At 36.6% G+C, this 16658-nt stretch overlaps 1 protein-coding gene across 4 annotated transcripts in view; it reads left to right on the top strand.

The window, feature by feature from the left end:
• Nucleotides 1–16658, top strand: part of RALGPS2 (Ral GEF with PH domain and SH3 binding motif 2) — a 119630-nt gene that overhangs the window by 29738 nt on the left and 73234 nt on the right. For all 4 annotated transcript variants that reach the window (XM_080622874.1, XM_080622875.1, XM_080622873.1 and 1 more), the window contains exons 4-5: nucleotides 7989–8039; nucleotides 15262–15345. In XM_080622874.1, coding sequence (XP_080479000.1) covers nucleotides 7989–8039; nucleotides 15262–15345 — 135 coding nt within the window. The remainder of the gene's footprint in view (nucleotides 1–7988; nucleotides 8040–15261; nucleotides 15346–16658) is intronic.

Raw genomic sequence — 16658 nt, 5'->3', positions numbered from 1 at the left:
AGAATATTTTCATGTAAAGTGGTAAACTGAGGAAATAATATGTGGGCTGTGTAAATATCTTTTACATGGTGAGAAAAGGTAATGTGATAAAGCCAGCAAATGGCAGTAAAAGGAAGGTGTTGCATCAGAGCTAGTTAGTTGTCTAATGGTCAGGAAATCTTGGCTTGAATGAAAAAATTCCAGTGCAAAGATGAGTTACTGATAAAGTCAACATCAACATTGGGAAGTCTTGTCCCATACCTTCTATATATTGCATTTTGATCAAAATGGGTCACACTGCACAGATGGGACAATTACTATTATGCTGGAGAAAGAAGAGCAGAAATCTGAAAGATAATTAAGTTTGAGAGTTTCTGGAAATAAGATTCATACTAGTGGTTTCAGTACCGATATGAGAGGGACAGATGTCTTTTCAGTTCCCACTCTGTTAGAGACATCATTGTTACTTCAAAACATGATCTGTTTAGTCAGTTAGTGGGTAAGAGACAAACTGGACTATAAAAGCTATTGCTTGTAATCATGTATTTTCAAGAAGCTGCTTCCCAAGCCAAAGAGAAGCCCAACGGTAAATACTTTTGATTTTATTTCCATATTCTTCCCTTTGGCATCCCTGAATGCACAGTCGGTGTGCTGTTTCATGTAGTAGTCTTTTGTTCAGTGTTGTGGTAACTTTTTAGCAGAAGTACACCAGCGCTGCAAGGGGTCTAATTTGATCAGTAACAGAAATCACTATTGTCGTGTATTTATAATAGACCAGTTATATTGTTGTAACCAACCCGGTGGTTTAAGTTCTTTGTAAGGTTGAAGGCCACTTTAGAAACAGGTGAGATCTTCAGGCGTAGCTGCTGCTGTTGCAAATTTATAGTGTGCATTATCCCCATGCAGCTTACAAAACCAGTTTCCAGGGGATGTTTCATGACTTTTGGGAAAAAAGAATCCCATTCAGTGAGTATTGAAGTAGGACACGTTTGTTTTCTGCACAGACAGCTTTCTAGCTGTAACTAATAAGGAGACTGTCTCTGTTCTAAATACCTGCTTTTATGCTGATCACTGCTCACTTCTTTATAAAACAGCTAAAAGCCACGAAACAAATTGGTGCCAGGATTACCCACTGGTGTCTGGCCCTGCTGATGGAGTCGTTGTGTGTGTACAAGGTGGACACAGTTGCAGTGAATACTGTCCATTTTCGCTGAAGGGAGAAGTGTGGTTTTGAGTGTACAGGGCACAATTTGTGGGGGAGGGATATGTTAATGGTGCAGTGGCAGTAGAAAGCAGGGCCTGGTGTGAGTGAAAGTATAAAGGAAAACGCTTGGGGACATGAGCTCCAAATTAAGATGCTGGCGAACCTCAGGTTGAAGAAATATTTATTTTTTGCTTTACAGTAAATTCTTATTCCTTAGACTGCTACTGTTTAATTATTTGACTGTTTATTACTTTTTGACTCACTTTACCATTTTATACTTCAACTTAGCCACGGTGGTGTAAATATTTGAGGTAGAGTTAAGGGAAGCGCAGCTGTATAAATCCATTGCTTTTTTTTCCACCTAGTTATCTAAGAAGGATTCTTTATTCTTTACCCTAATTTCTGAAAGTGCTATGAAGTAAGCTCACACTAAGATGTACGTGTATTTCTCCGTTTTTAAGTCCAGTTAAGCTGTGTCAGATGGATGTTGGAAAAAAGAATATTGCTTATTTTGGAAATAATATATAAATAAAGTTTATTTTAAAAATGCTTATGTGAAACAGGGCACAAAGGTGTTCTTATGACAGTTAAGTACCAAGTTATCTATATCTGAAGAAAGAGCCTGAGGGGGTGTTTTGTAAAGGAAGCGGGTCCCAAGAGTTCTGAAACCGCATTGTTTGTGTAACAGAAGTAGAGAAATACATTTTGAGGTGTATGGGCTTCAACAAATTCATTTTTTGCCCCTTCAAACAGAACAAAATAGCTTCAACTGGCCCCAGGTTCCCTTCAAGAGAACTTTGTCTTGTGCGGGACTCTGGCAGATTCAGTGTCTCTTCTGCGAGTTCCTGCGCAGCTACTGGTGTGAGTTGTGCTACGCGATTCCTGGCAGTAATGTTGGTTTTGGCCTTTCCTGAGGCTGGTTGTCAGTGGATTAGGGAGTTTGAGACAAGTTTGTCTACTGTATCTGAGAGCAGTTTGAATAAAGTGAAGTACTGGGTCCTGAGAGCTTTTGATGAAAAGAACTTTTTCTTGTATGTGTTCCTGTTAGCTATATTTTACAGAAGAATACGAAAGAGTAAGTATGTTCCAAATGAGAGGAAGAAGAAGCAACTTTATTATTGCATGTGGAGGAACTATTAATGATAAAAGTTTTGGAGTTGACTTTGAGAAAACAAGTAGAGTTTCAACACAGGAACTTTAATCCCCAGCATTCATTTTGGACAGCAGAATTACTCTCCTACTGATGCAGTGCTTAACAGAGGGTTAGCTATTTTTTTCGGTGAGGAAAAGTATTCTGGCAGCCTGGAGAGACAGTGCTAAGCCAAGTTGGAAGGCTTAAATATAATTCCTTCTAAAAATTCAGATTAAGGAACAATTTATGAAGTGCTACTTGAACCAACATGGCTTCAAGGAAACTCGTATTATGGCAATATTCTTCAGTAACCAAAATGTAGATACTTGATTATTTCTTTTTTTTTTTCTTTTTTTTTTTTTCTTTCCATCTCAGACAGAAACTTAGTTTTTCTTTTCACACTGAAGGTCTCTGTCCAGGAGCTCTGTGGAAAGTGCACTGTCCTTACAGTAGGTACACGGCAGGAAAGCTTGTAGTACAACAAATAACCTGATTGAAAGTTTATGCTTGAGAAGGTCTAGGGACCAGGAAAGTGGGTTTATAGCCCAGGCCAAAAAGGGGTTGTGAATGATTCTTCCCTGGCAGTGTTCATGGCCAGGTCGGATGGGGCTTGGAGCGGCCCAGTCTGGTGGGGGGTGTCCCTGCCCATGGCAGGGGGTTGGAACTGGGTGATCTTGGGGTCCTTTCCAACTCAAACCATTCTGTATAGTAGCATGGAGAGGAGCTCAGTGTGATGGTGTTAACTGCAGCTGTAAGTTCTTAAGTTACAGGTTTTTATGAAAGGAGGGTAATTCATATGTATTCACACAAAAGAGAAGGAGTTGGAGAATATCTTAAAATTTCATTTCATTGAACTTCTCCATTTCCTTCAAAGAAGCAGCATACTGAAATGTATTTCTTGATTACGTGGATGTAAAATCTGTGGCCTGACACATCTTCCTGAGAGAGGTAAATCTCTTTATACGTATCTGAAGCTCTGTGGTAATAGTTTTATTATTTTGAATTGTTAACAAGTTAATTGTTAATTGTTAATAAGTCCGGCATCTCAGCACCTAGGAGAGCTAAAATATTTTTTAACTTGACTGTTGCAGACTGTCTCCAGGCAAAGTCTATTACATGCAAAAGTTCTTAGGGCTGTGCGGGGGAAAAAGAGGGGAGAGAATTATCTTCCAACTGCCATTCCAGTGTGTTATCATTCGCTGTTGTTAAGATGGTTTTCTCTTGTCAGGTTCTTCAAGTGGTTGAGAATTGGGAAATGTATTAGCTGTACATTAAAAACATACCTCTCCTAATCAAATCCTGGAGTTGTTATCTAGGATCTAAGGCAAGCATAAACACAAACTTCCATTCAGTGCTTGCATTGCCTGAGCAGTGAAGAAGTACTTTCATATATAAATGAACTTGATAGACATACCACTTCTGGAAAGGCAAAAAATATCAAGTTCTGTGATCTTTGTGTAATCAGAATGCTTATTTAAACAGTAAGTAAGATGAAGTTCACAGGTTTATATTGCACATGTAATTCTATATTTATTTATTTTTTTAAATCTGTGCAGCTGACAACTCAAAAACCGGAGAGGTTGTGGTTGGCTTGTCTCATGTAACAAATAGACATGAACACTTAGAATTTTTGGTTTGAATATTAAAACATGAAACCACATTTAGAAGAGGGAGCTATCCAGGAATTTGTATTGGCTGGGTTAAGGAGCTGAAGGAGAGAAGTTAGTACATTGTATCTCTTTCATTGCAGAAACCAAACTAGTGCCTTTGTTTATTGGGGTTTAGATTTCCCCTGAGTTGGCCAAGGTAGACCAACTTCAAGATAAGGTTTTTTGTTACTGTTAGAGTTAAGCATATAACATAAATATTATATTTTTGAAATTTTGTCACTTCATGTACTGTTAATTACAATGCCAGCCTTTCAGTTTGCTTTATTTTTGACTTTGTAGTGAGCAAGTGTCTGTAAAAGGGTAAAAATTCAGTTAAGTGTTAGACTTCTAAATATGAATAAGCTAATGTTTAAAAAATTCTGTTTTGTCAAAGGTATTTGTAAGCTCTTTCGTCAGGTATGCTGTCATATCTGCAGACTGCTATGGCTTTCCTGTCCATCAGCTTAGGCATTCAGGTATTAGTTGCTGGGCTCTTTTGAAGTTTGAACAATTTCTGGGAGCTTGACACTTTCAATGGAAACTGCAATTTCTCCAAGAAAGGAACCTCAGTAATGGATGTTTCAAGTGGTAATGTGATACAGTGTTACTGAAGATTTTAGTGGAAGCAGCAAGCTGCGTAAACTAAACAAGAAAAAAACCCCAACAAATCAGTCTAATACCAGTGTGATAGTAGAAGAAAGAAGTTTCTCTGTTAAAACTTACTGAGTTTTTTTAAGTCTCAGACATGCTTTTTTTAATATTGTAATGTAAATAGCAATTCAAAGCTTTTTAGTAATGAACGTTAGTCTTAAGCTTTGGCCTTTTTTTGTTTTCTTTCAATGTTAATATACCCATTTAATATGGTCATTTAAATGTATGTGTTTATTTTAATGTATGAATTTATAGCAATAGTCTTTGTTTCATAATTATTGAGTACTAATACTGTCTCAAGGTAAATTTGTTTAGGAATCACTCATGAAGGAAGTAATTTATATAAGGGAGTTTAGGTTGATTATGAGTATGAATTCCAGAAGGCTGGGAGGAAAGACAACACTTACTTTTAAGCATTCTCTCTTCTATATGAAAAATGAATTGGTTTCCTGGCTTATTGTTTGTTGTACTATTGTTGTAGTCTTGTTCTAGAGAGGAGGATTTGCAGTTAAGTGTTAATAACCATTGAAATGTCTGGGTCCGTTGTAAGCATGTTTTAATATACCCTCTATACAAATTTTAACGAAGTGCCCATTCTGTCGGTTTCATCTTCCCCACCTTGCCCAAACCAATTTTGTAATTAATTTTCTTTATTGAGAAGCATGGCATTACATTCAATTAGCCGCATAATTACCCATAATAATACATTTCTGAGGAAGCTTGAGATACTTGAGCAGACAAATGGGAGACTAGAGAATGAGTTTTAGAACTGGTTTCAGGACTGGGTTCTTCACCTTGAAAATCAGAAGAAAGAGTTAACTCTGGCTGCTCTATGGATAGGATTGGACTAGGTGAGAGAAATGAATCCATGCTTTCCTTCTGTGTCTTTGTCTCTTGATGTTCTCTGCATGTAAGAAAGTATAATTCCTTGGTGCTTGGGCTTGCACAGCCATAGGTGTGCGGTTAGATGATTTACAGAACTGAGATTTGCTCTTTTCTAGTGAGTGGGAAGTTTAGAAATAGCACATGCTCCCAGGTATCAGGCAAGTTTGTCTTACGCAGTGGTACAGACTTTCTGTGCAGTATTTAGGTAAGTGCTGCCCTCATAGGGAAGCCCTTTTCTTAGGTATTCTCAATTTATCATATTAATTTCTAAATATTGCTTAACAGTTTAATATATAAACTTGGGCCTCATTTTCTTTTAGGATGTGTTCAGAGAACACTGAACTGACTATTAGCTTTGAGTCCATTTTAATTCTAGAAATGAGTTAGCCAGATTTGCCCTGCTTTGTTCCCCCTATTGGTCAGATGTCTTTCGTTTGCCCATTTACCTTGCCTATTTCTTTCCTCGAAAGAGCCTTAAACTTCAATATATCAAATAAGAGGGCGTACTGTTAAATTGTCAGGTGAAGCCATATTTGCATACTCAGGTGCAGTGTAACTGTCACTGTCCAATGGTCCTAGTTGTTTCCCAGATAACTTGCTAGGAAAAGGTGGGAAATAGCACAAAAAATTACCAGCATTGTCTGCACACACGTTCAGAGTCCTTCAAAAGCAGAGTCTCATTAACCACTGTTGGAATAGTTTATGTTGTCTGGGTGCTCCTTCACAAATTATCTGCTTCTCTTGCCAGGAATGACTTGTTGCTGTCAGTACTTCTTGTTGCAAGATAACCCAATCCCTTTTGAAAAAAGACTTTGTGTGATGATATCTGTGTTTCTGATTTTGACAGTCTGAAAAAATAATGCTGAAAGAGTCTTTAATTTTAGGAAAACAAACAATTTTTATTCCTTCAAGAGTAAGTCACTTTAGGCATCAAAAGAATAGAATGGTTCCAGGTAGCAAGATTGTTTTCAGTTTCAAAGGCATCTTTTGTTTTTGGCTAAAGTTTATCATACATTTTCACTGTAGTTGCTGTGGGTGCAAGGGAAGAGAGAAGCTATGTTGAAGGCAAAGAGTATTTTGGCCCACTATATTCTGAATTCCCGTTCTTATTAATTGCTGCTGTTTAAAAAAAACTTGGAAGAGGCATGTTTGATGTGCTTGATTTCATTTAAACTTTTAAGATACAGTATAATTTGTGCTGTCAAGACATGGTGCAGTTGATCCATTGATCGTTAAACTACATTTAAAAATGGTAGCTTGGGGATTGTTTTAAAAAAACAGCTTAAAAGCTGACATTTAAGTAGTATATAGACATTAATGAATGATAGGTACAAATCATATGTCTAATACTACATGTGAGTGTTGGTTACAGTACCAAAAATGTTTGTTTATACAGAAGTTTGTACAGGGCTTACTGCAACAAAGATGTGGAGACATGCTTATTTGTGCACCTGTTTTCTTGTCTGTAGCTGAGTATGTGGATTCAGTTAAATAGGTCTGATTCAATCTCAGTATTGCCCAAGACTAGAAAAATCTTAATATGTCATTATTAAAATTATAGAAATTTTTTTAGGTTAGAAAAGACCCCTAAGTTAATTGAGCACCATTAACCTGGTGCTGCCAGTTCCACCACTAAACTGTGTCCGTAAATGCCATGCCTACATGTTTTTTAAAGGCCTCCAGGGATGTCTGCATCACTTCCCTGGGCAGCATGTTCCAGTGCTTGAAAACCCTTTCAGTGAAGAATTTCTTTCCTGATGCCCAGTCTAAACCTCCGCTGGTGCAAACATATTTCTGGGCTACCCACGTACTTTGTGAAAGAGATGGTCTCTTTCTTTCACATTCATAGGTAGACAGCAGTCTTAAGTTGTATGCTTAAAATGAGGATCTGTGACTGTTTCAAAATGTAAAACCTGATTTTTGACTCTGCACGTTCCCCTTTGCCCTTTTCAAAGCTAAACAGACATCCCAGAATGAAAAAGTACTTATTGGTTCTGACTTGCTCAAAGTGAGATGACTAAATTCGATTTTAACTCTTGCTGTGCAACTGAACAATTTCTTAGCTTAGTTATTCAAAATAGGGTTCAAGTACTGATTGAAAAATTGCAGGGATGTTTCAACAGAATTGTGTAACATCTAGAGTGAGGCTCAGTTTGAAGAGAAACTGCCCTTGAGCAACTGAAGTTAGTTCCTTGTATAGCTTCTTAAGTAGTGTTTCTGAGATCAAGCTCTGACTTGCATATGTAACTACAGGATTATTCTCCTGAGAATAATTTGTCATAATTTATTTATTAAACGTAAAGTTTGGCACACTATTTTTTTTTCAGGACAGCTCTGTGGTAGAGCGGAAGCCTCTGAAATTAGCTACAAAATAAAAGTCAAATAATAAAGGAAACAGAACAAACACAGGTTTTGTGCAGCACAACAATGTAATTGAATGTGAAGTTAATTTTTAGCTTATGTTTTATTTTATTTTATTTTATTTCAGGGTCAGATAACTTTAATGGATGTTCCTGTATTTAAAGCAATTCAGCCAGAGGTAAGTAGTTCATTGTTCAGTTGTTTGGTTGGGTTTTTTTTTTTTTTTTTGGTTTTGTTTTTTTTTTTTTTAATTTAGATGTGAAGAAGTTGTGCCAGTGTATAAGTCCTGGAATTGCAAAGTCGAAGTATGTCAATCTTTTTTTTTTTCCCATTTCATATGGCTCTGAAGCAGGTGGTTTTATAACACACAAATATCTGGAACTGTTAGTTTGGGGAATGAAGTGTTGGTATTTAAATACTTCACCTCTAGCACTAGCTGAACATATCTGGTTTTTTATGTTTCTGAACCACAAACATCTTGATCCGACTATTCTGATAATGTTTTAGGTTTCAGCTCCTTATACCTTGTGCCATACCTAATCCTGTCCTCTGTTTTCTCTAACTGGTTTATATATTTTTGGGAAAAAGAAAAAAGGCTGTAATGGCATCTTGTGTTCAAGATTGGTTTGATCTGTGGATGTATATTGGGATAATTTATTGATGATTTTTATTCTCTGTTTTGTTTTTATATAATGCTATATTCCTTTCTGATTGCAACCTAACTTGAACTGATGTTTTCAGAATTTTCACTGTCTGTAATAAGTGATGAATTTGTTTATCCTTATTTCTGTACAATAAGCATTTTCTGGTGGGCATTGTTTTGCACTTTTGAAAGTTATTTTTCACTTTACTATCCACTTTGTCAGTAGTGTGGAAGCCTTTCAGATGATTAGTCACCTTTAGACTATCATGAGCTATTTTATTGGTAGCAGGCTTTGTCGTGTCACTCTTATATTTTGCTTGAAGTAGAGAAACCTGCTGAACCTCCTGGTTCTGATAATTGATTTCATCGTTTGTGTACCCACAATTTTTTTAGAAGGCTTTCTTTTGATCTGTACTTGAAAATGTTGTCATAATTTAGCTGTCATGATTTCAGCAAGCTGTTTCCCAATCCATGTGGATTTATATGGGTTTTTTTTTTGTTCTTTGGTTTGTTTTAAACCTTTCAAAAAGGCCCCTCATTTGATCTCTTATTTACTGTCTTATGTGATTCTTAGAAATATTTTCCTCATGCATTTGTTTGTGTACTATTTTTTTCTAATGTTAAGCATTCCTGCTGTGCAGGATTCTGCCCCCTCCCCAGTGCTGATGTTGAACAAGCTCTGGGTGCTTTTACAGAGTGTCTCATCTCTAGTTACACTGAGCTTCAAAGTACTGAATATCGAAAAATCGAAACACCAATTTAGCTGCTTAGGACTTTACCTAAAAAAATTCCACTGCTTGAGCTTGATGGTAGTTTACTGTTTGCAGTCTGCTTCTGGCTCTGCACAGAATAGTCAGCTGTGTAACAACCACAAGGAATCCAGTTAGATATAGTGGCAGTGATCCAGTATTCCATACCTCATAATTTGTTGCTCTTTTAATGCTACCTCTTGTATCTCAGATAATGTTGTGTGAACAGGCCTACGGAAAGTCTGTGGGAGATGAGAAGATATGACAAGAAAGTACATTTAAATTTGTTGGCTGTTCTAACTCATTGTAAACCATAAAAGGGAAAAGCTGAATGAGTGAAACTTAACAGAAAGAAACTGTGAGAGAGTAGATATCTAGAAAGCAACTCCTTTTGGAAATCCGTACATATTGCATCAGAGGAATTCATGTGATGCCTTCACTGAAAAATATGCATATGTGGAAGGATAGCTGTTTTGACACTTCTCAAGTGTTTGCAAAAAAGGAGTTGAAGGCACTGACAGTGTGCAAGTATTATCAAGTGCTCTTTCACTTCCTTGCAAGTATTATGCAAGTCTGTCAGTGCTCCTTCACAGGCAGAGAGGTCTGTTGTCTTGTATCTTTATGTGCCTCTAAATTGTGTTAATCCCCTATGAAAAAGTGGTATACAGTTAATTCTCAAGTCAGAATAAGATAGACACAAGTAAAACTGTTTTCTCCTGTTTTGCAGAAGGGGGAAACAGGCATGGAACATGTTGTTTGCCTGAAGGTGTCTTGGTGGCAGATTTCTGAGCTTCTTTGAAGTACCTATACCAGACTGTCTGCTATGTTCATATCTTGATTCAGCTTGTAAATCTTCACACATAACTTGACGTGCACTGAAATGTTGAATTTGTTTGCATGTATGGTGGGAGATGATGATCAATATCTTTCCCAAGTTTTAAATCAAAAAATTTAAAATCTGGGTGTCTATTGCAGATTGTAGTAATTCACTGACAAAACTGTTATATAGGCTGTGAGTCTCCATCTGCTTCCCAAACTCTATAGCATGGTGCATGAATGAATATTTTTAGCCTTTAATGTGTTTCCATTTATTTTCCCAAATAAGGGCTCTGAAAGATTTATTCCAAGATGCTTAATTTCTAAGATAACTGCAGTGAATTTTTACCATCTTTAGGGTGTGTGAGCAGTATTCTTTACCTGTCATTGTTTTTCTTGACTGTATCAATTACTGTGTTGCATCATCTTCATTGTGGTAAAATCTTCAAGTATTGTGGGTTTGTGTTTTGTTTTGTTTGGTGTGGGTTTGTTTTTTTTTTGTTTTTTTTTTCTGTTGTTTTCAGAACATCACCTTGGTTATTTTACCAAACCCAAGAGCTGAATAACACTATTTGCATGATACATAGTAATTTTTCTTTTAGCATCAAAGTCAGTGAACATACTCATAGCAGGCACTTACATACTTCTACAGTCTTTTGACTCTCTCTATAGCAAATAAATATAATTCTCTCTGCCTATATTAAAATTTCCTGCAGATACTGTAGGTTCACATGTGTGCTTGAGTTCCTACATATCACCCACTACAACTTCCTGTTTCATGCTCTTAGGAAGAAATGGAAAGAGAGCTTAGTTTAGCCCGTATAACTCCTGCCTCTCTACTCTGCTCTTGTGAGACCTCACTTGGAGTATTGTGTGCAGTTCTGGTGTCCTCAACATAAAAAGGACATGGAACTGTTGGAACAAGTCCAGCGGAGGGCCATGAGGATGATCAGGGGACTGGAGCACCTCCCGTATGGAGACAGGCTGAGAAAGTTGGGGCTGTTCAGCGTGGAGAAGAGAAGGCTGCGTGGAGACCTCAGAGCAGCCTTCCAGTATCTGAAGGGGGCCTACAAAGATGCTGGGGATGGACTGTTCATCAGGGACTGTAGTGACAGGACAAGAGGTAATGGGTTAAAACTTAAACAGGGGAAGTTTAGATTGGATCTAAGGAGGAAGTTCTTTACTGTAAGGGTGGTGAGGCACTGGAATGGGTTGCCCAGGGAAGTTGTAAATGCTCCACCCTTGACAGTGTTCAAGGCCAGGTTGGATGAGGCCTTGGGTGACATGGTTTAGTGTGGGGTGTCCCTGCCCATGGCAGGGGGGTTGGAGCTAGATGATCTTAAGGTCCTTTCCAACCCTAACTATTCTATGATTCTATGATTAAGGTACAGTGAACCACTTTACATTTTGGGTGAGCCAGAAGCATGGACTTGAACTTTTACCATGGCTTAGTATATAGTGACATGATTGACATGATCCTCTGCCTGAGCCCTGAGCAGACTGTATCAATCCAACTGGTATTGGAAACCGCCTTTCTTCATCATTTTGAAATGCCTGCAAGTTATTTCTGAGATTAGAAAGCTGAAGGAATTACTGTTGCTTTGTTAATTAATAATTAGTGGGCTCCAGAATAAGAAATTAAGGTAATAAGAACGCTCCTCTGCTACATAAACCTCTTTCTGAATGAAAGCAGCTGATTTGCATTTTCATTTGTGGAAAACAATAGAAGATGGAGTTCCAAAAGTCAATCGGATAACTCCTGTCTATTCCCTGTAAGTGAAAGTAGTGTGCTGGGTTTTTTTGTTGTTGTAGCGGTTGTGACTTTCTAGAGAGCAGTAGCTACACAAAGGTAGTCATAGAGCTGCTGAGCTGTGCTGCTGATAGCTATGTTAACATTACGTAACTACCAGCTGTCTCCTTGTAGAACACATTAGCTTACTTTTCTTGGAAAATCTGATTACCTGTTGCACATACTTTAATAATATATCCTCCAGAATTATTTACCCACATGTAGTCTGTCACATTGAAGATCTCCACCTTGTTATTGTCTTTGACTTCTTTATCCCCTTTGCTTTACTAAGCTAGGCAGTGAAAAAAGTTTTCTTATTGAATATTCATCTCTACTTGTTCTGAAGTTGTATAATGGTTCCATTGTTAATCCTTGCTTTTTATTTCTCCTCTATTTTTTAAACTTTCACTTTGACCAATATATAAAGACTTTTATGAGAAGTACAGTCTTTCTGCCATGCAGTACAGGTTATAATTTAAGTGTTACTGTAGTATTTTGTTAAGGAAAAGAAAATTCTATAGATTCAAAAGGAATCAAGACCAAAATGAGTTACGAAGAAAGTCCAGCTTTTGTATTCTTGATCTTAAATCTTTCAGTCTTCCAAACAAAATTATACAATTATACAAAACAAAAAATTGGTAGTGGTAATGATGTAGCTCCTGTGCTTGAGTTCACTGGCAGACTGAGGAAATTATCCTTGTGAATACTTCTTGTTTGAAACTTGTAGTGGAAAAAGTGAAATTTAGAAGAAAGATCCAAGAAACGTGCCTGCGTTGGAGTAATGGAATAGGCAGCAGAGTCTTTAGTGAAGAAATTGAATATTTTGATAGAACTATAAGAATGGTTTCTGATTACAGTCAGCCTTGGTGTATTCTGTATTTTTGACTGAACTAGAATTTAAGGGTTTTAAACAGTATGTGATATGGTAAATAATGCATAACAAAGCCTTTACCTTTTTGTGAGACCACATAAAAACACATTTCAACCCAAGATACAGATGCTAATGTACAACTTTCTGTACAATCTTATAGCCAGCCTCAGGCCCAGGAATACAGAAATGGTCACAGGATAATCTGCTAGGAATGTGTTCCAGGAGCTGTTTCTGCTATGCCTTGTTGTTTAGTTTTCAGTCTTACCTACCAAAACATTTACTCTCTGCCAGTCACTGGTTTCTCTTTCCATTCAGACAGGGCAAATCTCAAGAGGATTTTTCTGGAGCAGAATCTTCAGTTGTTTGAGTCTTCTGTCAAAATAGGGAGACCTCTACTTTGAAATAACAATGATAAATATATATACATATACTGTTTGCAGTCTGAGAGTCAGATCTGCATCTATGTCCAACTGATATTAGACCTCTGATTTTTAATACACGACTTCAGTGTTAATACTGTTATGTACTGTCTAAAGATTCTTGGTAAAGTTTTCTACTTAATCAACACTTCTGTTGCTAATCACATCAGTGCCATAAACCTCAGTGCTAGGTCTGCTTCTAATGGCTGGACCATGTAAGCCCTTAAGATACACAGTGCCAGGGCAATGGGTCACTTGTGCTTAAAATAATAATTTGGTTTTTTACTTGGTGATGAGAATTGAAATAGTACACAAGATGTCCTGAATTAATAAGAAATTGCCATGCTTTTCTCTGAAGTTGGGATGGCAACTGTTTTGGTTCTTTGGTTTTTTTGGTTGGTTTTTTTTCCTGCTGTTAAGGAAATGTGATCGTCAGATGCTAGGAAGGATGAATCACCTTGTATTCTCCCAAGTGCAGAAATTTGTTTGTAACTGCTGCACTGGGAGATACTGAGGAACAGAGAATGCAAACAAGAGTCTCTTGAATGGTTGCTTCTCCAATAGTCCACTCTCCTTTGCCACAGGAGCAGTTCAGGGCTGCATAGTTGTGCATAGTCATTAAAATGCAATATAAGGAGTTGGGCATGTGCATTCCTGTGCCAAACATGCTGACATTTTCCAGGACAGGTTTTGGTGACAGAACTTTCTAATGAAATTTGAAGGAAAATACAAAGCCGGATTTTCTGCATGCTTCTTAGTGCTGTGTAAAGGAGCACCTCAGTCTTCTCTAACAAATACCAGCATGCCACAGACTTCAACAAGTGGAAGAATTCAAGGTGTCTCTTAAGTGGCATGAGACTATTTAGTAGTTTTGGGGTGTTAGTTGAAAAGATGTTAAGTTCCTGATTAGAAACAAACAAACAAAAAAACCCAGCAAACAAACAAACCAACAAATCCTTCCCACCTGGCCACCACAACTTCATAGCTTAGAATATCCAGATACCAAATTCTTTTAAAACTATGACTTAAATGTGACAGTTTTTGGTTACCTGTTAAGTCATCTTACCCACATTATATGATAGCTGGACGTACAGTGTGATACTGGTTTCGGTAAGTAGTTTTCAGTGTGGTGATAAAATTAAGGGCACTTCAGAGTGGGAGATGTGGAAAGAAAGCATTAATAAATAAAAATGAAAGGCTGCACTTTGCTATTATGACACTTTAATAATTTAGCTGTCTCTGTAGTGATTATTTTTTCTTGGTAGCACTGGAATAGGTTGCATGCTGTATATATTTGCATTTATTCTGTATGCTTTTGTATGTTAATAGAGCTCATTTTGATACATTTAGTTTTTTATTATTTTAATCAAAATTGCTTTATTTAAACTAAGTGGTAGCAAATAAAAAGAAAGATATAGTTGCCCGAGTGCTGACTTAGATTTACAGACAAGAGGCATTGTAAGTTTGTATGTAACTGTGTGAGGTTTTTTTAAGCAGGTCCTTTTGCTCTGTTTTACTCCACAAAACTATTTGCTTAAGTGCTGAGTATTGTTCAGCTTTAAATTAAATTGGTTTCTTTTGGAAAGAAAAACTGGAAATAGCGTTTCTTTTATTGTAGCTGCAAAAGATTACAATTTTGGTATTTTTTTAATGCAACTTAAAATAATGGGAAATGTTTTATTTTGAGTTAACAAGGTGTATCTTCTCAGTAGACTCTAAATATCTTCAGAAAGCAATTAAAAAGAAAAGAACATGCTGCTCTCCCTAGCTCAGATTCACACTTTTAAAGCAGGATTTTCTATAGGAGCAAAATGGATCCTGAATTACTTCACTGGTTTCTAATAAGCCCTGAATAAAAAAACCCCAAGTCTTAATTCAACAAAAGATTAATTTAAAAAATACAATAATTCAAAATAATTCAGAAATGACAGTTGTGAAATCTCGATTTATAGAAGAAATCAGAAGTGTAACTATATTTTATTTCAATGTATCATGTTCTGTTAAGTAATTTTGAAACTTTTTTAAGATTTGTCTTTCTCTTGTTTTTCTTGATTCTGAACATGTGTTATGCGCTAATTTAAAAATAATAATAATTTTATCCTTGTTCTCCCAGGAGCTGGCAAGTTGTGGCTGGAATAAAAAAGAGAAATACAGTTCTGCACCAAATGCTGTTGCTTTCACCAGAAGATTCAATCACGTGAGTTACTTTTTGTCCAGTGTTATTCCATGTACAAATTTAAGAAGTGTGGGGGATTAAGTGTTCTGGCACATCATTTTTATTGCTGGTCACAGCTGGTTACTTGAACACTCAAAAGTATTTGCTAGAAGGAGTTCCTTCAAGATATACAGAAACAGTACCGAAGAAATTGCTGTGTTTTAAATAGCAGTTATTCATGTAACAAAAGTGTCGTGGTTTCTGTACACCACACTCCCCCCCCATACGCCTCCCCACAACCCAAATAAATACTGGTTGTTCCTTATATAAAGAAATAATCGTAATTACAGGTTTAAAGGCTTCCTAAACAGGATTTCTGGAGTAGTAATTAGATGGAACTTCTTTCTGTGTTATTTGAGTGTCTTTTGCTCAACATTTATTTCTAGAGACTAAAACATTTAAGACACTTATCAGCATTGTTACCTTTTTAAGCTGATTCTGGGAAAACTTAAAAAGTTCCAAAATATTTTGCTGTACAGAACTCGTGATTTAACTCTGGCATATTTTTTCAGGTAGTGTATTTGAGATGTACAGCTTTCTTACTTAAAAATTTCCTGGTGTAAAATCAACTTTTAAAATCGGAATTTTAGCTTTCTCCCCAGTTAAAACTGTAGGACTCTAACTCTGTAGTTAGCCAACCAAGTCTCAAAACTGTGCTTTTTTTTTTTTTAATGTATTGCCATATTTTGTATTTCAGATGAAGTAATGCTATTATTACCCTCACTTCTCCTCTTGTAAATGTTTAATAATGTCTCAAACTTGTAAGTCCTGTTCCAGACCTATCTTCTGTACCCAGTCTCACATCTACAGACAACTTTGTTAATAGTCTGAAACTTAGATCAGTCCTCTGACTTTTTCAGAGTTGTGGTTTTTTGGTTTGGGTTTGTTTTTTTTTTTTTAATCATCTGTTGTGTACTTTCTTGTTTTTCATTATCGCTCACATTCAGGATATGACCAAATCCTAAAATCTTAAACTTGTAATGACTGAAACACTTGTTTGGGTATGAACACTCACCTGATTCTCCTCTTGACTGAAGAGAAAATGTTACACCACAAAGTTATTGTGACCATACCATCTACTGAAATCTAAGGGAATCTAGGAATTTTCTTGAAATTTTCCTTTTGAAGTTGCTCCTTTATTGAACTATATATATGCAGCGTGAGACTGGTGTAAAAACACCAGTGCTTTTTACACTAATTTCATTGATACACCAGTGATTCCAACATTTGCTGTCTTATGTAAGTTATCTTTTCAAAGGAACATTTTGTTTTGCTAAATACTATGAAATGCCTGT

The sequence above is a fragment of the Psittacula echo genome (genome assembly GCF_963264785.1).
Source record: "Psittacula echo genome assembly, chromosome: 7".
Taxonomy (NCBI): Eukaryota; Metazoa; Chordata; class Aves; order Psittaciformes; family Psittacidae; genus Psittacula; species Psittacula echo.
The sequence above is the reverse complement of the archived record's forward strand: the minus strand, read 5'-3'. Positions and strand labels throughout refer to the sequence as shown.